The sequence below is a fragment of the Primulina eburnea genome, chromosome 4 (genome assembly GCF_022965805.1).
Source record: "Primulina eburnea isolate SZY01 chromosome 4, ASM2296580v1, whole genome shotgun sequence".
Taxonomy (NCBI): domain Eukaryota; kingdom Viridiplantae; phylum Streptophyta; class Magnoliopsida; order Lamiales; family Gesneriaceae; genus Primulina; species Primulina eburnea.
This window is the reverse complement of record NC_133104.1, coordinates 340,417-360,614: the sequence shown is the minus strand read 5'-3', so window position 1 is coordinate 360,614 and position 20,198 is coordinate 340,417. Positions and strand designations below refer to the sequence as shown.

The 20,198-nt window shown below is 37.4% G+C and overlaps 3 protein-coding genes across 3 annotated transcripts; 2 read left to right on the top strand and 1 right to left on the bottom strand.

Annotated features, from left to right (window-relative positions):
- Positions 1-1,967: 1,967 nt before the first annotated feature.
- LOC140830384 (small ribosomal subunit protein uS11x) lies at positions 1,968-4,563 on the bottom strand. The gene is made up of 6 exons (XM_073193654.1): positions 4,412-4,563; positions 3,551-3,670; positions 3,398-3,443; positions 2,610-2,695; positions 2,399-2,528; positions 1,968-2,296 (listed from the first exon to the last, which is right to left on the bottom strand). The coding sequence occupies exons 1-6, from the start codon at positions 4,412-4,414 to the stop codon at positions 2,229-2,231; spliced, it is 453 nt and encodes a 150-aa protein (XP_073049755.1). The 5' UTR covers positions 4,415-4,563; the 3' UTR covers positions 1,968-2,228.
- A 4,768-nt stretch (positions 4,564-9,331) lies between these two features.
- On the top strand, positions 9,332-11,469 carry LOC140829564 (uncharacterized). The gene is made up of 4 exons (XM_073192879.1): positions 9,332-9,511; positions 10,361-10,449; positions 10,659-10,766; positions 11,404-11,469. The coding sequence occupies exons 1-4, from the start codon at positions 9,361-9,363 to the stop codon at positions 11,467-11,469; spliced, it is 414 nt and encodes a 137-aa protein (XP_073048980.1). The 5' UTR covers positions 9,332-9,360.
- Positions 11,470-11,948: 479 nt separating this feature from the next.
- Positions 11,949-14,154, top strand: LOC140829563 (uncharacterized). Its single transcript, XM_073192878.1, has 4 exons — positions 11,949-12,196; positions 13,046-13,134; positions 13,344-13,451; positions 14,089-14,154. The coding sequence occupies exons 1-4, from the start codon at positions 12,019-12,021 to the stop codon at positions 14,152-14,154; spliced, it is 441 nt and encodes a 146-aa protein (XP_073048979.1). The 5' UTR covers positions 11,949-12,018.
- The last annotated feature ends 6,044 nt before the right edge of the window (positions 14,155-20,198 follow it).

The following is a 20,198-nucleotide window of genomic DNA, read 5'->3' as shown; positions in this document are numbered from 1 at the left end:
TCCCGGTGTCCAGATGTGGCATTCCTATATCGACAAACAGTAATAGAAAAGACTCCAGTTCTATCCAAGTCGATATAACCAACATCCAGTGTCCAGACGCATCCGTCATAGACTATGATCTATCTTCATATCTTGTGACATCGTGCAATGTACCCGTGGTTACCTGCCACTATCAGATACTTCTGTCACAAGATTACTCGTCTAATGCATGCTCCTATGACTCCATAGAACAAGCATTTAAATCAAATCATTAAATACAATGATAAACAAATAATAAGTATGTGATTTAGGGAAACTCAAGTACATCCTACTTGAGTCGATGTCCCAATACACATTGACTTATACCTTTCGTTGTAGTTTCGGTCTGGAATCCAAATTCTGTCAATCCCTCAATCTGACAATGGCAATACCAATAATCTCATATCAGTATACCTTTCGAATTACTAACAATCTGATTATTCTGGATTTAATTCAAAATCAACGGCATAACGGTACAATCTCAGTATCCCCGTCAATACCAAATCAACAGACATCAATTACAAATCATAACTCATATCCAATATAATCTGTAATCCAACCGTAATTCGAATCTATTTGGTATAACTTAATATACCCCAGAAAATTCATAACAATTCCATAATCAGTCCGTTTCTTAATCTGATTTCGATTCTACGATGTCTAACATATCAAGAACATCATATCTGAATTCCATTCAATTCTGACAATAGCATAATTTCAAAGTATGTCAAAACGTAGCAAAACTTACGTCAAGTTGTAGCCTACGTTGTTAGGAACTCGGTACTGAAGTCGGATTTAAAATCAGACGGACGGATTTCTCACAATCGCGATTTGAAGATTCAGGAACAATTTTGCCAAAGTTTTCCTTCGATTTCTCTTTTCTCAAGTTGTGAACATAATATATATATATATATATATATATATATATATATATATATATATATATATATATATATATATATACACACTCGTGCATGCATCAAGCCAAATGGCTTATTCTTCACACCACACGTCTCGCGCTCGGGCGGTGGTAAATTACCGCTCGGGCACGTGCTCGGCGCTCGGGCGGTTAAAACTTACCGCCTGGGCGCGAGATGTTCTGTCTCCCAATCAAGTCTTGGCGCTCGGGCGGTCAAAAACTACCGCCCGGGCGCCACATCCTCTGCCCAAAGCCTACTTTGCTGAACATTGGCGCTCGGGCGGTTATTTTCTTCCGCTCGGGCGCCAACAGTACTGTACAAAATTTACATAATTCCTATGCGTTGCCCAATCTGGTCTCGTAATAGCCCGTTTATAATTATATCAATTCATAATCAATAATCCTATCAGATTACGATAATTAATTTCTCGGGCATTACAGATATAGTTAAACTAATATAATTTTTTTTAGAAAAAAATAGTTGTGTAAAGTAAGTTGCTGATAAAAACCTAACTTCAAGAGGGGTAGATCCCGATTTAACTAACATTCTGATGCTAATAAATTAAGACTGGACAAACAAAATTAACAAAAAGAATAAATTTAATTTAATATTTTTTCACATTGAAATAAAATCGATTGATCGAAGAAAAAAGTTAAGAAATCGAAATATAACTTACGTTAATTGCAAAATTTCCAAGTTTTGTTAGAAATTGAGATAGATATTCCACGCAAAAGACAGTTCTCAATTAATAATTTTTAACTTCTTTTCAACATTACTAAAAATATTACAATAGAATTCTTCCCGAAAATAACGGTGCCACAGCCCAAAACGCTCTCACTTTAGGTTTAAACCCCGCATAAATTTTATTAGGGCAATTTGACGTGCGATAATCAAGTCCAAGCTTGGTAATGGTTTTAAAAAATATTTTTTCATTTTATTAAAAAAATAGTAACAAACAAACATATATTCTTAAATACAGCTAGCTATTAATAAGTGATGACTATCTATAAAATGTTTTCTTCACACATATTAATCAACGAAAACTTTTTTTGCATAGGCTACTTTTGACAAATAAAGCACTAAGTTCAAAGCTAAGCGATTCAAATCCAGCAAACTTGCCGACACATAATAACATGCAAATGTCCCAAAATGATCAAAACATCAACAAAATTCATGTTTAATCTAAAATCTTCGTTCAAACACTAGACACGGATAAAATCCTTGCAATCTCAGAAATGAGAAAACTATCAAAATTATAGGAGCAAGAATTGTTAACCAGCAGATGACGAATTACAGCCTCCTTCCCCTTCTTCCACCCTTTCTGCGAGTGCTATCGGTCGGAATTGGAGTCACATCCTCTGGATTCGAACAATAACAAGAGATCGTAAATATTGTGATAAATTCATATTAAATCAGAGATGGGGTTTCGAAAAGTAAAGAATCTGAGGCGATATATATACCTATACGCCCAATTTTCATGCCAGAACGAGCAAGGGCTCGCAGAGCAGACTGGGCACCAGGACCAGGAGTCTTGGTCTTGTTTCCCCCGGTAGCACGAAGCTTAATGTGAAGAGCATTAATCCCAAGCTCCTGCATGATAGATGTGCTTGTCAACGAAAAAAAGACAAATAATATACCATGATATTTAAGGCATGTGATGGACTATAAAACCTTGCATCGCTGAGAAACATCTTGGGCTGCAAGCATAGCAGCATATGGAGAGGATTCATCCCTATCAGCCTTTACTTTCATTCCACCTACAACCAAAGATGCGTTGATACAAATTAGACTGCTGCTCGCAAAAATATTTCCAAATCACAGACATGATAACCAATATTAAGCATTTGTCGAGAAGTAAACATAGGCTAAAATCGCATCTCTCAAAGACAAGAATTGCCTCACAAAACAAGTAGAAGAAAATGTTATCAAATTTCCATAATAGCATGTTGATCAAACTTATCTAATATATCAAATAAAAACTTAACCTAGTCGGTTTACTAATATATGCACCTTCAACGCATAATTTTGCAACCTTCCAATAGCCTTGACTATGAATGAAACTTTTCAAAGGCACGCCCAAGTGACCCTATTAAAATGCAGCTAAGATTTATGTTCTGTTACTGTAAGTAAATTTAAATCTATTCCTAATAGGACTTTTTATAGAACAAGGGATCAATTCTAAAAAAACCAAACAAATAACAGTCTTTGTATCATGCCCCCAAGTTGATAATGCAACAAAAGGATTAAAACACAAATCCCCATTTCTCACATGATATTAACCACATCACCCTACTGCTGGCCAATTTTCATCAATCCCAGTCCCTTACCCTTCTACTGGTAAAGGTTCCATGTACAATATCAAAATGCACAGTTACTCAAATGACAAACCATCGCTCAACAGCTGGATTTGCGGCACAGCAAACATATAGAAAACCAAAGACAAAATGCTAATTCCATACCTGTAATACGAACCAAGGTCTCCCTCCCAGACAGGTCAGTCACATGCTGCATGCAGAAAGCCAAAGCGATCAGAGATTACACCAATGGTGTTCTAGTGTTGTCAAAAACAATGTTAAAAAAACATAATTTCATGAATCAAATCCAATACTCACAATGAAGGTGTCATTGAATGAGGCAAAGATGTGAGCCACACCAAATACTATTTCTCCATCCCTAGTGGCAGGTCCAAGAGTGACATTCTCTTCCTTGGGCTCTCTGGTCCTTCTTTTCGACTGTCACTCCAAACAGAGCAGATTACGAAAAGGAGAAAAAAACAACTGAAATTAAACGCAAGACTGGAAAAAAACACAAATGCCACCAAAGAGTTTCACTGCTATGCCAACTCTTATAAAATTGTAAAAGTTGAGTCTTTGAGTAGATGCAAATTGAGAAGCCGAAAATCTTATGTTACTATTTTCTCGTGCAGAAACGAACTAATACGGGCAAGATCAAAACAATAGAACCAGAAAAGCACAACCTGAGATTTACAATGAAGAAGCTTATTACAGCTAAATCAAAAAATCTAACCAAAAGCCATAGCGTGATAGGAAAACTACGAAATAACCCAGATTTCGTTTTGGGGAACATAATACGGGATCCCGCCAATTTTGTGGAAAAATTAAAAAATGAAAATTTTACACAAACAAGCAGAGAGTATTATTCAAGAATCACATTGATTCTCCACATTGTAACATCCACGAGCTACAATTAAAAATAATCAAGCATTCGTACAAACAGAGAATGTAAATAACAAAATATTCGACCAAATTTAGAACTCAGAATCTAAAACATAGTACCAAACACCATTTCCACCGGGCAAACAAATACGAGGATAATGATTAACCGAGATCATAAAGAAATAAACAAATAATTGAAATGAATGCCAGAATGATTAAAACTGAGCAATTACTGATCCAAATACGCAGTATAACGAATGTTCGTATGAATCAGTTGAAACTTTTGACGAAGATTACCATGTCTTGGCGCGTCTGAGAGCGAATAGGGAGGGCTTAGCTGCTTCCTGACTTCCGATGAGCAAAGAGCAGCTGGTATCACGGGAGCCCGGAGATGCTATGATTTATAGCTAGGGTTTGGGGATAACTTTTATATTCCACAAATAGCCCTGTTCTTTTGTTTTAAGTACGGAGAAGGCCGAAACTCCATTTTTGAGCATATTATTAGTAATTTAATTAAATTAAACTAAAATTGAAATCTGATTTGTATGTGTTACTAATTAAAATAACATCGCCAATGTTTAAGGTTGAGATTCTAAATCTTGTTGATTTTAGATTCGAGTCTCGTTGATTGTGTGTAGTTTTTTAATTTATTTAGATAGATTTATTTGTTTCTTTGTATTTTTTTTTACACAAGATAAGCAAGTCTCGGGTACATGCTCAATTCCGTCAATAGTGCAGACAATTACATTATATCTTTGTAATATAAAAATAATATCTTTACTTAAAAAAAATTAAAATAACATAATATTTTTATTTTACCTTTGTTTCACCCAATGATTGAGTTTGAATAGATAAGTCCATTTCTAATTTCCTTTTCATGTGAGGAATTACAAAAATATCAATTTAAAAACTTTGTGTATCAATTTCCCCCACCTCTATCAAAACTTTATGACTTCAAATTTGAATCACAAATGTCTCCTATTATTGCCATCATTATGAATTTTTAATTTTTCAAATAATGACAGTTTGCTATCAACTTAGACAGCGTATCAAACGAAAGTTAGAAAAATAATTCAAAAGCACACATATTATAATTTGTGGACATAATTGAACTTTAAAAGGAATATAGCATAAACTAAAGCATATTAGGCGATATAACACCTAGTTTTACATGATTGTAATTTTCAAGCACTTCAATTTATCTAAAAAAAATTGTATCCCTAATACTCATTCTAATTTTTACTCCATGTTTAAAAGAGTTCATGCGTATAAACAGACAGAGCTTGTTTGTAAGATTTTCGACGTGGCTTTAAAAAATATTTGATTCATATTTGTTGAATTCTAACTAAACTTAAGTTCAAATTAATTTGTTGGAATATTTTGAGTCGAACAAGAGTCTAAAATTTGGTGAAAAACATTTACTATTGGGCATAATATCCAATGCTTCGAAGAACATTTTTAGACAATTTCCTCGTAATAGATGAAACAAAACTCATGAAAAGTAGGAAAACGAAAAGGATTTGAGCATCACAACTATTACAACAAAGATTAAGCAAAAAACCCAAATACCAACACTTCCTCCATCCTCGTGCATATCTTCACTCCATCCCAAGACTTCTTTTTTGTACCTGTTATCCCTCGAATCCACTGAACTAATTCTACCCTTTTCAGCCAATCTAATGTGTGTTGTAATGTGAGGAAAAACTTTTTCATATGACTTCTCTCCAATCAAAAGATCAGAGTGGCCAAAACCATCTACAACAACTCTTTCATGCCTGTAATTTGGCTGGTGCAGCTTCATGTACTTATTAGCAAGAAATGAAGTTTCTGGAGTAACAAGAAGCGTACGTCCACCGGATATGTACAGTGTCGGTAATGCCATTCTTTCGGGGTGAACCATGTATGTGCAGAGCCGTACCTTTTATGAGGCCAACCAAACCATTGCCTCAAGGCCCAGCCCCATAAAGGGCCCAAATTTATATTTATAATATATATATATATATATATTATTTATTATCTAACTCACTCTAAATCTCCACCTCAATTCTTGTCATCATTCCACAAATAAAGTTTACGGTCCCCTACTTCTCTTAAGCTTGAAGGTAAGTAATTTTCTTAATGAATTATGCCTTAATTCCATTTCAAATTTTCTTTATAAATACACATTTATATTTATATTTATATTTGTAGATTAATCTACCAAAGGATCCTCAATGACAATGAAATTTACTTGTGATATGGGCACTGTAATGTGCTTAGAGATCATGTTAATTAAATATATAACTAAAGCAAGCATCGTATGATTTAAATTCTTTAATTTGTTATAATTGAATTATGAGTTTTGTATAAATTTTATGTACGACTTGTGTAATTAATCAATGGATAGTCTAAGGAAATAAAATAAATTGCGAATAGAGCTTCAATGTGTGGACTGTTGAAAAATGAAATTCGTTGAAAAATGAAATTCGTTGTTTTTGGGATTTCTTTATCCTTTGATTTTGTGGTTTGTTATTTCGACTCAAGAAATTCTTTGATTTTGTATTTTCTGCAATTTACTGAAATTTGGAAGTATTTAGGTTCTCTATTATGTTGGATTTTTTCCTTGGTATTGGGAATCATTTGAATTTATAGAGACTAAAAGTTTAATGATATTTTAGTTAGACGCTTGTTAATTTGATTTTTATTATTTTAGAAATTAAAAATTGAAAGTGATTGGTGATTTGGTTCAAAATATACTTGTCTTTAATATATGCAAATTACAAAACTATAATTTTTTTATCGCATGTGGTACAAATTTTTTGAGAAAAAAATTGTCCGGCAATTGGATTACACATATTTGATAAATATTTTTGCTTCTAAAACAGCTAGACGTATAGTATTTATATAGTTATTTTAAATATTTGTTGAGTTCTTATTGATGTAATACATTGGTTTTGGTATATTTATGTATTTATTAGTATATTTGTTATTTATAAATTGAATTTTATATGTATCACTGCTATAAGAAGACCCGTTTTTCAATTTTTGCTTCAGGCCTCATTCAACACAAGTACGACTTTGTGTATGTGTTATTGCCATTGCTATCGACTATGAACCCTGCGTTGCAAATCTTTCTGAGGTGTGTGAATCCGGCCATTGGAAGACTTGTGACATTGATTTTGTTTAGCCAGCAATGCATCGTGTGGCTTACATTTTCATGCCAGAAGGCATTTCCGAATATGCCAGAGAAGACCTCACATTCGTCGCAGGCGCACCTCTCGCAGCGTGGGATTAAGCGTGCTATTGATTTGAGGAGACTGTATCTGAAACTTGTGGCTTTTCAATAAATTGGATAGTTCATTTGTCGTTTTTCACAAATTAAATTGATTTAACTTTTATTAAGTAAAATTCATTTACATTCATAAATAAAAAAAATAATTTAAAATTGAAGATGTTATCTATGTCCAATAATTATTTTAAAAAAATTAATAAAAAATAAATCACAATTATAAACTACAAAATTCACATAATTCTATTAAAAATTTTACAAAAATCTACAAAAATCTTGAAAAAAAAGTCTACAAGAGTCTATGAATTTTTTTTATAATTCTATGAGATTCTATAAAAGTCAATAAAAATTCATCAACTCCACAAAATCCATCATTTAAAAAAAATCATTAAAAATTATAAAATGAATACCACCCCTTCACTTATAAAACAAGTGTTTTGTATAAAATCAACAAAAGTAAATTAAAAAATTATTAAAATCATATTTTAAAAAATAAATTCGTATTCTTAGTAGGGTTTCATAGCTGCTTAGGGTTTCATAACAAAACTCAGCTGGAGGCGGCGAGATGGTTGGAATTCTGACGGCGGAGGCGACGGCGCAACTGCAAGAAGGAATTGGTATGTTGCTTTCTCGGTGGGCAGCCCTTCGAATGGCCGTTGAAAACGAGTGGGGCGGCTATGACTCTCTCCAGAAATCTCAGCAGCTGGGCCATGATCTTTTTCATCGCCTCACACAATCCAAAGGTATCTTTCGTCTTCATTAAATATTTATTGGATTTTCAAGTTCTGCTGAAGATTGGTTTTGGGTCTTGGCCGCAAATGAGGATCATCTCCTCGTTAAAGTGGGATTTTGGTGGAGGCGACTTTGGCCTGCTATATGTTTCTTGTTCTTGTTGCTGTAACTTTATTGGAAACTTTTTAATACAAAAATTTGTGCTTTCGGTGTAGACGAGCCGTGAAGTTGTGGTAATGATTTTTCAGATTATTTGACGAATTTTCGCAAGTTTCGATTATATTTCTGTTTCCTTAGATGGAAACGATAGGTGATGATTTCGAAATCCAGCAGCATCGTGTAAGCAATTTGTTTTTCCATTTCATGTGTAAAATTTGAAGGTATGCAAGAAAAGTTATCCAACTTCGTGATATTTAAAGTCAAAACTTTGCGCATTTTACCTCTTCCTTGTCCTGTGGGTCTTTCTTCATGGCGAGTAGATTGGATGCTTGCGAAATATTTGGATTGATGTTCGGAGGCCTGTAAGTTTTTGATAGTGAACCCTCATGTTTTGGGGACTACTATCAGTTTTCTCAGAATTTTAGACCCCTTTCCAGTAGGCTCTGTATTCCTTTTGGGATCTTTGAACTTAGACCGCTTTTTTGTGTTGTTTGGATTTGTGTTTCTTGAGGTAAGACTCAATTTCTCTGGGTGTACTTATGTTTCAGTTTATTATGTATACAGGATGTTTCGGTTTGTCATGTATGCAGGTTGGGGTCTGCCTTAAAACCCAATCTTCAGCGGAACTAGCAAATCCAATAGATATTTAATGAAGACGGAAGATATCTTTGGATTGCGTGAGGCGATGAAAAAGATCATGGCCCAGCTGCTGAGATTTCTGGAGAGAGTCATGGCCGCCCCACTCGTTTTCAATGGCCATTCGAAGGGCTTACCACCGAGAAAGCAACATAAAAATTCTTTCTTGCAATTGCGTCGTCGCCTCCGTCGTCAGAATTCCAACCATCTCGCCCTGCTGCCTCCAGCTGAGTTTCTGCTCTGAAACCCTAGGCAGCTATTCACCCAACTAAGCATAAATCGTGGTTTTGGTACAACGCATAAACGCTTCTATAATATCGGTGAAGCGTTTATGCGTTGTACCAAAACCACGATTTATGCTTAGTTGGGTGAATAGCTGCCTAGGGTTTCAGAGCAGAAACTCAGTTGGAGGCGGCAGGGAAGATGGTTGGAATTCTGACTGGCGGAGGCGATGGCGCAACTGCAAGAAGGAATTGGTATGTTGCTTTCTCGGTTGGCAGCCCTTCGAATGGCCGTTGAAAACGAGTGGGGCGGCCATGACTCTCTCCAGAAATCTCAGCAGCTGGGCCATGATCTTTTTCATCGCCTCACGCAATCCAAAGGTATCTTCCGTCTTCATTAAATATCTATTGGATGCAAGTTCCGCTGAAGATTGGTTTTGGGTCTTGGCCGCAAATGAGGATCATCTCCTCGTTAAAGTGGGAATTTGGTGGAGGCGACTTTGGTCTGCTATATGTTTCTTGTTCTTGTAGCTGTAACTTTATTTGAAACTCTTTAATACAAAAATTTGTGCTTTCGGTGTAGACGGGCCGTGAAGTTGTGGTAATGATTTTTCAGATTATTTGATGAATTTCTGCAAGTTTCGATTATATTTCTGTTTCCTTAGATGGAAACGATAGGTGATGATTTTGAAATCCAGCAGCATCGTGTAAGCAATTTGTTTTTTCATTTCATGTGTAAAATTTGAAGGTATGCAAGAAAAGTTATCCAACTTCCTGATATTTAAAGTCAAAACTTTGCGCATTTTACCTCTTCCTTGTCCCGTGGGTCTTTCTTCATGGCGAGTGGATTGGATGCTTGCGAAATATTTGGATTGATGTTCGGAGGCCCGTAAGTTTTTGATAGTGAACCCTCATGTTTTGGGGACTACTATCAGTTTTCTCATAATTTTAGACCCCTTTCCAGTTGGCTCTGTATTCCTTTTGGGATCTTTGCACTTAGACCGCTTTTTTGTGTTGTTTGGATTTGTGTTTCTTGAGGTAAGGCTCAATTTCTCTGGGTGTACTTATGTTTCAGTTTATTATGTATACAAGATGTTTCGGTTTGTTATGTATGCAGGTTGGGGTCTGCCTTAAAACCCCGTCACTCAGTGGTTTTCTCTTAAAAACACGGTTGTACCATTTGTCTTGTAACTACTGAATGTGATTGTGATTTGTTATTTTGGTGCTCAGAACAAGTATACATTGACGATTTGGAGGACATGCTTGATGAATTCATGCTTTCTCTAAATACTGAAATAGGAGATGGCAGCATTGAGGAGGTAAGATTTCTTTATGTATTTGTACATTGATTCTATTATCGCTAAATGTTCATTCATAAGCTTCCATATTGTAAAGCTTCTGTAATCTCATAATTTATGGCCTGGTTGTAAAGTACTGAAGTCAGACAAGATTCTGCCCATTTCGTTTCGTTTCGTCCACCTCCCTCTGTGACAATTTTCTGTTTTCTGAAATTTTCATCTCGGTGCAGATAGCAGAAAAGATGATGGTAATGCGTGAAGAATGTTTAGAAGGTAATTTTAACTCGATAAAGAAGTTGAAGGAAACAAATACTCCCAGCATCTCTTATGCAAGACAGGTGATTATCGCCTTTTTTCTGAATTTCGGGGTCAAAATTTTCGTTTTTGTGTGCTTAGAGCTATTTCCCCTGTTTATATTCTAGTGTCAGTGATGTGTTTAATTTAAGTTATGTTCTTGACAAAACAGTCGTTATATTAGATAATGGTTATTTATTTTTTTAAAAACATGGTTTAAGAGAGAATGGCATACATGTTGAATATTTGTTTCCTCTTAAAAAGATTTTTTCCTCTGGCTGTTCAGTCGTAAGCAGTCTAATTGTCTCATCATTTCCTTTTTCCTTTTTTGGTCAACAACTACGTAAAGATGCATTTGATTCTATGACTAGAATCAATAGAATCCTTCTTTTCATGTAACACGTGATATAGTTGTTCATTTTGAACTTCCATGCTTCATTTTAATTTTCTTTCCCAAGTTTGCACTAATTTTACAGAAGATCTGATGATTGAAATGTGCTTCTTTTTTTTTAATGAAATATACCTTTTTTTCTTTGTTGAGATCTGTTGTGAGGTTCAACTCTTATAGAACATGTGGTAATTTGCACCACAAACAGTTTGTTTTACATTGGTTATCAGTCAATGACAAAAAGTGTAGTACTTGTTCACTTATTTTATTTTTTTCAATTCCATTGTTGCCAGGCGAGCACCAATGGGATCTTTGCACTTAGACCGCTTTTTTGTGTTGTTTGGATTTGTGTTTCTTGAGGTAAGGCTCAATTTCTCTGGTTGTACTTATGTTTCAGTTTATTATGTATACAGGATGTTTCGGTTTGTCATGTATGCAGGTTGGGGTCTGCCTTAAAACCCAATCTTCAGCGGAACTAGCAAATCCAATAGATATTTAATGAAGACGGAAGATACCTTTGGATTGCGTGAGGCGATGAAAAAGATCATGGCCCAGCTGCTGAGATTTCTGGAGAGAGTCATGGCCGCCCCACTCGTTTTCAATGGCCATTCGAAGGGCTTACCACCGAGAAAGCAACATAACAATTCTTTCTTGCAATTGCGTCGTCGCCTCCGTCGTCAGAATTCCAACCATCTCGCCCTGCTGCCTCCAGCTGAGTTTCTGCTCTGAAACCCTAGGCAGCTATTCACCCAACTAAGCATAAATCGTGGTTTTGGTACAACGCATAAACGCTTCTATAATATCGGTGAAGCGTTTATGCGTTGTACCAAAACCACGATTTATGCTTAGTTGGGTGAATAGCTGCCTAGGGTTTCAGAGCAGAAACTCAGTTGGAGGCGGCAGGGAAGATGGTTGGAATTCTGACGGCGGAGGCGATGGCGCAACTGCAAGAAGGAATTGGTATGTTGCTTTCTCGGTTGGCAGCCCTTCGAATGGCCGTTGAAAACGAGTGGGGCGGCCATGACTCTCTCCAGAAATCTCAGCAGCTGGGCCATGATCTTTTTCATCGCCTCACGCAATCCAAAGGTATCTTCCGTCTTCATTAAATATCTATTGGATGCAAGTTCCGCTGAAGATTGGTTTTGGGTCTTGGCCGCAAATGAGGATCATCTCCTCGTTAAAGTGGGAATTTGGTGGAGGCGACTTTGGTCTGCTATATGTTTCTTGTTCTTGTAGCTGTAACTTTATTTGAAACTCTTTAATACAAAAATTTGTGCTTTCGGTGTAGACGGGCCGTGAAGTTGTGGTAATGATTTTTCAGATTATTTGATGAATTTCTGCAAGTTTCGATTATATTTCTGTTTCCTTAGATGGAAACGATAGGTGATGATTTTGAAATCCAGCAGGATCGTGTAAGCAATTTGTTTTTTCATTTCATGTGTAAAATTTGAAGGTATGCAAGAAAAGTTATCCAACTTCCTGATATTTAAAGTCAAAACTTTGCGCATTTTACCTCTTCCTTGTCCCGTGGGTCTTTCTTCATGGCGAGTGGATTGGATGCTTGCGAAATATTTGGATTGATGTTCGGAGGCCCGTAAGTTTTTGATAGTGAACCCTCATGTTTTGGGGACTACTATCAGTTTTCTCATAATTTTAGACCCCTTTCCAGTTGGCTCTGTATTCCTTTTGGGATCTTTGCACTTAGACCGCTTTTTTGTGTTGTTTGGATTTGTGTTTCTTGAGGTAAGGCTCAATTTCTCTGGGTGTACTTATGTTTCAGTTTATTATGTATACAAGATGTTTCGGTTTGTTATGTATGCAGGTTGGGGTCTGCCTTAAAACCCCGTCACTCAGTGGTTTTCTCTTAAAAACACGGTTGTACCATTTGTCTTGTAACTACTGAATGTGATTGTGATTTGTTATTTTGGTGCTCAGAACAAGTATACATTGACGATTTGGAGGACATGCTTGATGAATTCATGCTTTCTCTAAATACTGAAATAGGAGATGGCAGCATTGAGGAGGTAAGATTTCTTTATGTATTTGTACATTGATTCTATTATCGCTAAATGTTCATTCATAAGCTTCCATATTGTAAAGCTTCTGCAATCTCATAATTTATGGCCTGGTTGTAAAGTACTGAAGTCAGACAAGATTCTGCCCATTTCGTTTCGTTTCGTCCACCTCCCTCTGTGACAATTTTCTGTTTTCTGAAATTTTCATCTCGGTGCAGATAGCAGAAAAGATGATGGTAATGCGTGAAGAATGTTTAGAAGGTAATTTTAACTCGATAAAGAAGTTGAAGGAAACAAATACTCCCAGCATCTCTTATGCAAGACAGGTGATTATCGCCTTTTTTCTGAATTTCGGGGTCAAAATTTTCGTTTTTGTGTGCTTAGAGCTATTTCCCCTGTTTATATTCTAGTGTCAGTGATGTGTTTAATTTAAGTTATGTTCTTGACAAAACAGTCGTTATATTAGATAATGGTTATTTATTTTTTTAAAAACATGGTTTAAGAGAGAATGGCATACATGTTGAATATTTGTTTCCTCTTAAAAAGATTTTTTCCTCTGGCTGTTCAGTCGTAAGCAGTCTAATTGTCTCATCATTTCCTTTTTCCTTTTTTGGTCAACAACTACGTAAAGATGCATTTGATTCTATGACTAGAATCAATAGAATCCTTCTTTTCATGTAACACGTGATATAGTTGTTCATTTTGAACTTCCATGCTTCATTTTAATTTTCTTTCCCAAGTTTGCACTAATTTTACAGAAGATCTGATGATTGAAATGTGCTTCTTTTTTTTTAATGAAATATACCTTTTTTTCTTTGTTGAGATCTGTTGTGAGGTTCAACTCTTATAGAACATGTGGTAATTTGCACCACAAACAGTTTGTTTTACATTGATTATCAGTCAATGACAAAAAGTGTAGTACTTGTTCACTTATTTTATTTTTTTCAATTCCATTGTTGCCAGGCGAGCACCAATGGGATCTTTGCACTTAGACCGCTTTTTTGTGTTGTTTGGATTTGTGTTTCTTGAGGTAAGGCTCAATTTCTCTGGTTGTACTTATGTTTCAGTTTATTATGTATACAGGATGTTTCGGTTTGTCATGTATGCAGGTTGGGGTCTGCCTTAAAACCCAATCTTCAGCGGAACTAGCAAATCCAATAGATATTTAATGAAGACGGAAGATACCTTTGGATTGCGTGAGGCGATGAAAAAGATCATGGCCCAGCTGCTGAGATTTCTGGAGAGAGTCATGGCCGCCCCACTCGTTTTCAATGGCCATTCGAAGGGCTTACCACCGAGAAAGCAACATAACAATTCTTTCTTGCAATTGCGCCGTCGCCTCCGTCGTCAGAATTCCAACCATCTCGCCCTGCTGCCTCCAGCTGAGTTTCTGCTCTGAAACCCTAGGCAGCTATTCACCCAACTAAGCATAAATCGTGGTTTTGGTACAACGCATAAACGCTTCTATAATATCGGTGAAGCGTTTATGCGTTGTACCAAAACCACGATTTATGCATAGTTGGGTGAATAGCTGCCTAGGGTTTCAGAGCAGAAACTCAGCTGGAGGCGGCAGCGAAAATGGTTGGAATTCTGACGGCGGAGGCGACGGCGCAACTGCAAGAAGGAATTGGTATGTTGCTTTCTCGGTTGGCAGCCCTTCGAATGGCCGTTGAAAACGAGTGGGGCGGCCATGACTCTCTCCAGAAATCTCAGCAGCTGGGCCATGATCTTTTTCATCGCCTCACGCAATCCAAAGGTATCTTCCGTCTTCATTAAATATCTATTGGATGCAAGTTCCGCTGAAGATTGGTTTTGGGTCTTGGCCGCAAATGAGGATCATCTCCTCGTTAAAGTGGGAATTTGTTGGAGGCGACTTTGGTCTGCTATATGTTTCTTGTTATTGTAGCTGTAACTTTATTTGAAACTCTTTAATACAAAAATTTGTGCTTTCGGTGTAGACGGGCCGTGAAGTTGTGGTAATGATTTTTCAGATTATTTGATGAATTTCCGCAAGTTTCGATTATATTTCTATTTCCTTAGATGGAAACGATAGGTGATGATTTCGAAATCCAGCAGCATCGTGTAAGCAATTTGTTTTTTCATTTCATGTGTAAAATTTGAAGGTATGCAAGAAAAGTTATCCAACTTCGTGATATTTAAAGTCAAAACTTTGCGCATTTTACCTCTTCCTTGTCCCGTGGGTCTTTCTTCATGGAGAGTGGATTGGATGCTTGCGAAATAATTGGATTGATTTTCGGAGGCCTGTAAGTTTTTGATAGTGAACCCTCATGTTTTGGGGACTACTATCAGTTTTCTCAGAATTTTAGACCCCTTTCCAGTTGGCTTTGTATTCCTTTTGGGATCTTTGCACTTAGACCGCTTTTTTGTGTTGTTTGGATTTGTGTTTCTTGAGGTAAGGCTCAATTTCTCTGGGTGTACTTATGTTTTAGTTTATTATGTATACAGGATGTTTCGGTTTGTCATGTATGCAGGTTGGGGTCTGCCTTAAAACCCAATCTTCAGCGGAACTAGTAAATCCAATAGATATTTAATGAAGACGGAAGATACCTTTGGATTGCGTGAGGCGATGAAAAAGATCATGGCCCAGCTGCTGAGATTTCTGGAGAGAGTCATGGCCGCCCCACTCGTTTTCAATGGCCATTCGAAGGGCTTATGTTACGCCTTAAACGCATACAAATCTCGAGGATGAGATTAATGTTTTTAATGCTGTAACATATCCCAAAGTTTTTGTTTTGATGATACCAAAACTTGGCTTAAAAATGTACTAATGTTTTATATTGAGGCATGCAGGAAACTAAGAACAAAGTTAAGTTCGGAAGATCCGAAGTTGGTTCGGACGTTCCGAAAAGGTGCCGATCAGAAGCAAAGTGGAAGCTGTTCGGAAGCTGCGAGGAGCCAGTTCGGACGGTCCGAAGACGTGATCGGACGTTCCGAACACAAGCAATCAAGTCACTTGAATGCGGAGACAAATTGATCTGACTGTTGATTGAGTAAGATTTCGGACGCTACGAAGGACATGATCGGACGCTACGAAGTGTTGAAGATTTCAAATCTCCGGAAACGCGGGAATGTTCGGACGGTACGAACTTGAGTTCGGACCTTCCGAAGCTGGTCATACACTGTCTGAAAGAACCGTTCGGAAGAAACGAAGCTGGATCGGTCCCTCCGAAGCATATGTTCGGACCCTACGAAGTCAAGAACGGACGATCCGAAGTCCTCCCAGAATTACGCAAATTGATTTCAATCACATCGGACGTTCCGAAGCATAAACAGAAGATCCGAACCTTGGCGTCCAAGACTAGTATAAATAGGCCTTTGAGGATGCATTTTCAATCATCCCACTCCACTCTCTCTTGTCTCTTACAAAGCTTTCTACTATCTCTTGTGTGCGTTGATTAAAAGAGTTGTAATATCAAAAGAGTTGTAGAAAAAGAGTGAAAGTAATACTCTCGAGTGGGTTGTAAAGTTCGTGGCTATCCTTGGAGCCCTCAAGGCCAAGTAGACGCATCGAGGCGTGGTTGTAAAAGCTAGCTTGGAGCTCCTAAAGCCAAGTCGATATAGTGATACCTCGATCCTCATCGAGAAGGGGAGACGTAGACGATTCTTCGTCGAACTTCCATAAACATCTCTATCCCTCTTTACTTTACGCATTTACTTTACTACGCATTTATTTTACGCACTTACTTTACGCATTCATTTTATTTGTGATTGTCCCTCAAGTCTTCCGCTTGCAATTTTTGCAAACTCGTTTTAAAAACGCTAAAGGGCCTAAAAGAACCTATTCACCCCCCCTTTAGGTTCTTCAAGTGGTATCAGAGCCAGTTTTTTTTCAAAATCTTTTAAATGGCCAATCTAGCAAGCGAGTATGCCCAAGGACAATCCACAAATCGTCCCCCTCTTTTCAATGGTACTAATTACGGATATTGGAAAAATAGAATATCTCTATACATCCAATCCGTCGATTACGACCTTTGGAAAATAACGGTGAAAGGTCCCTATATCCCCATGAAAACGGTGGATAATAAGGAAATTCCTAAGGGAATGGATGACTTCACCAAGGACGATATGAAACTTATCTCTCAAAATGCTAAAGCTATGAATATTCTTCATTGTTCTCTAGATATGAATGAATACAACCGAATCTCGGCTTGTACCTCCGCCAAAGAGATTTGGGACAAATTGGAGATTTGCCACGAGGGAACCAATCAAGTCAAAGAAACGAAGATAGACCTTCTCCAACTCAAGTACGAGACCTTTGAGATGGAACCCAAGGAGGATATCGACACCATGTTCCGGCGGCTCACCCAAATCATCAATGAGCTTGCCCAACTTGGTGAGAACTACCCAACTAAACAAGTGTGGAGGAGAGCCCTTCGAGCATTACCGGCGGAATGGGATGCAAAGCGCACGGCTATCATTGAATCCAACAAGGGAGATGCGGCATCCTACGACCTTGATCAACTTCATGGGACCCTAAAGACCCATGAACTTGAAGTATCTACCCGGAAGGAGACAAAGAAAGATGACGATAAAGTAAAGGCGAAAGGGATCGCCTTGACCAGTCAACTTGAAGATAGCGACGATGAAGAAATGGCACTCCTCACTAGAAAGTTCAAAAGATTCATGCGGAGTTCCAACTTCAACAAGAAAGACAAAAAGTTTGAGAAGGAAGTGACCTGCTACAACTGTCAACAAAAGGGTCACTATGCAAACGAGTGTCCCTCCAAGAAGAAGGCCGGCAAAGACAAGAAAAAGGCCCTTCTAGCCACGTGGAGCGACAGCGACAACGAAGAGGAGTCTACCCTATGCTTCATGGCGAAGGAAGATCATCTGACCGACTCGGATGACGACGAGGTACCCTCTTACGATGAATTACTCTCCGCTTACACTAGTATGTACAATAAGGCTAAGTCACTTAGAAATGAGAATAAGCAACTTAAAACTGAACTAGAAGCTAGGATGCATGACAACACTAAGCTCAAGACAAACCTAAGAGACTTAGAGAAAGCCTTCAACAAGTTCAATGTGAGTAGCGGTAAACTAGAAAACCTCTTGAGCATGCAAAGGTGTAACTTCGACAAAGGAGGTCTAGGATATGAAAAGAAATCAGTCAACTTCGCTAGTCTTATCGCAAAGGCAAAACCAAGAACACCACCAACATGCACTTACTGTTGTAAGATAGGCCACATAAGACCTAAATGCAAGAAACTTAGACACCAACACAACAAGAATAGTTATTGGAAATGGATCCCCAAATCCCCAACTACTACTAACCCCAAAGGACCCAAAGAAACGGGTACCAACTATCAAACTGTATCTCAACCTTGTAGGGACAAAGGGGAGACAAGTCATCGAGCACTTGGTATCTTGACAGTGGATGCTCTCGACACATGACGGGAGAAAAGAAGCTGCTACAATCCATTCGACCAAAAGAAAAGGGATCGGTGACCTTCGGAGACAACAGCAAAGGGATCATAGAAGGCATCGGCTCAATAGGTATATCTAACTCTACTATTATTGATGATGTACTTCTTGTGAAAGGGCTTAAACATAACCTCCTAAGCATTAGTCAATTGTGCGATAGGGGTTATGAAGTCAAATTCACACCACACGATTGCACTGTATCACTCACAACTGACAAAACCATTAGTTTCAAAGGTTATAGAAGTGAAAATGTTTACAAGGTCGATTTAAAGATTTCATCTTTTTCAAAAATAAAAAGCCTTGTAACATTAAATGTTGATGACAACATTCTTTGGCATAGACGACTTGGTCATGTTGGGATGAGCACCATAGAAAAACTTTTAAAACTTGACCTAGTTTCCGGAATGCCAAAGCTGAATTTAAAATTAGATTCTTTTTGTGATGCTTGTCAACTTGGTAAACACACAAAGGAATCTTTCAAAAATAAAAATTTTGTATCCACTTCTATGCCCCTTGAATTACTTCACCTAGATTTATGTGGTCCCTCGAGGACAACTAGTCTAGGAGGAAAATCTTATGCTTTTGTCATTGTAGATGATTTTTCACGTTTTACTTGGACATTGTTTTTAGCCCACAAAAATGATGCCTTTGATCATTTCAAAATTTTTGTCAAAAAGGTTGAAAATGAGAAAAATCTTTTGATCAAACAAATCCGTAGTGACCACGGAAAGGAATTTCAAAATGAAAATTTTTCAATTTTTTGTCAAAGCAAAGGCATTGGTCACAACTTTTCTTGTCCTAGAACTCCTCAACAAAACGGTGTCGTTGAGAGGAAGAATAGGACCCTAGTAGAGATTGCAAGGACCATGCTATGTGAGCATTCTCTACCAAAATATTTTTGGCCTGAAGCAATGAGTTCTGCTTGTTACATCATCAATCGCGTATCAATAAGGCCAATTCTCAAGAAAACTCCATACGAACTATGGAGAGGGAGAAAGCCTAACATTTCTTACTTCCGCGCTTTTGGATCAAAATGCTTCATCCACAACAATGGTAAGGACAACCTGGGTAAGTTCGATGCTAAATCGGACAAAGGTATCTTTCTTGGTTACTCTACTTCTAGCAAAGCATATAGAGTCTTTAATAAACGTACTTTACTAGTTGAAGAATCTATTCATGTCATATTTGATGAAACTAACCCTTGCTTGCCTAGAACTGTTGTTTCTGATGATGATGATATAGATATCCTTGACGAAAAGTTGGAGTCCACAAGCCTAGATGATGTTCCTAAAGATCAAGAGGACGCACCTCTTCCGAAGGAGTGGACTACACACAAGGATCATCCCATGGACCTCATCATTGGTAGCCCATCGAAGGGAGTATCTACTCGCTCTTCTAATATGTGCAATTATCTTGCTTTTCTTTCTCACATAGAGCCTAAGAACATAGAAGAAGCTTTACTTGATGATTCTTGGATTATTGCTATGCAAGATGAACTAAATGAATTTAGAAGGAATAAAGTTTGGAATCTTGTACCTAGACCCACTGATAGACCTGTCATAGGAACTAAATGGGTATTTAGGAACAAGTTAGATGAGCATGGTACAATCACTAGAAATAAAGCTAGG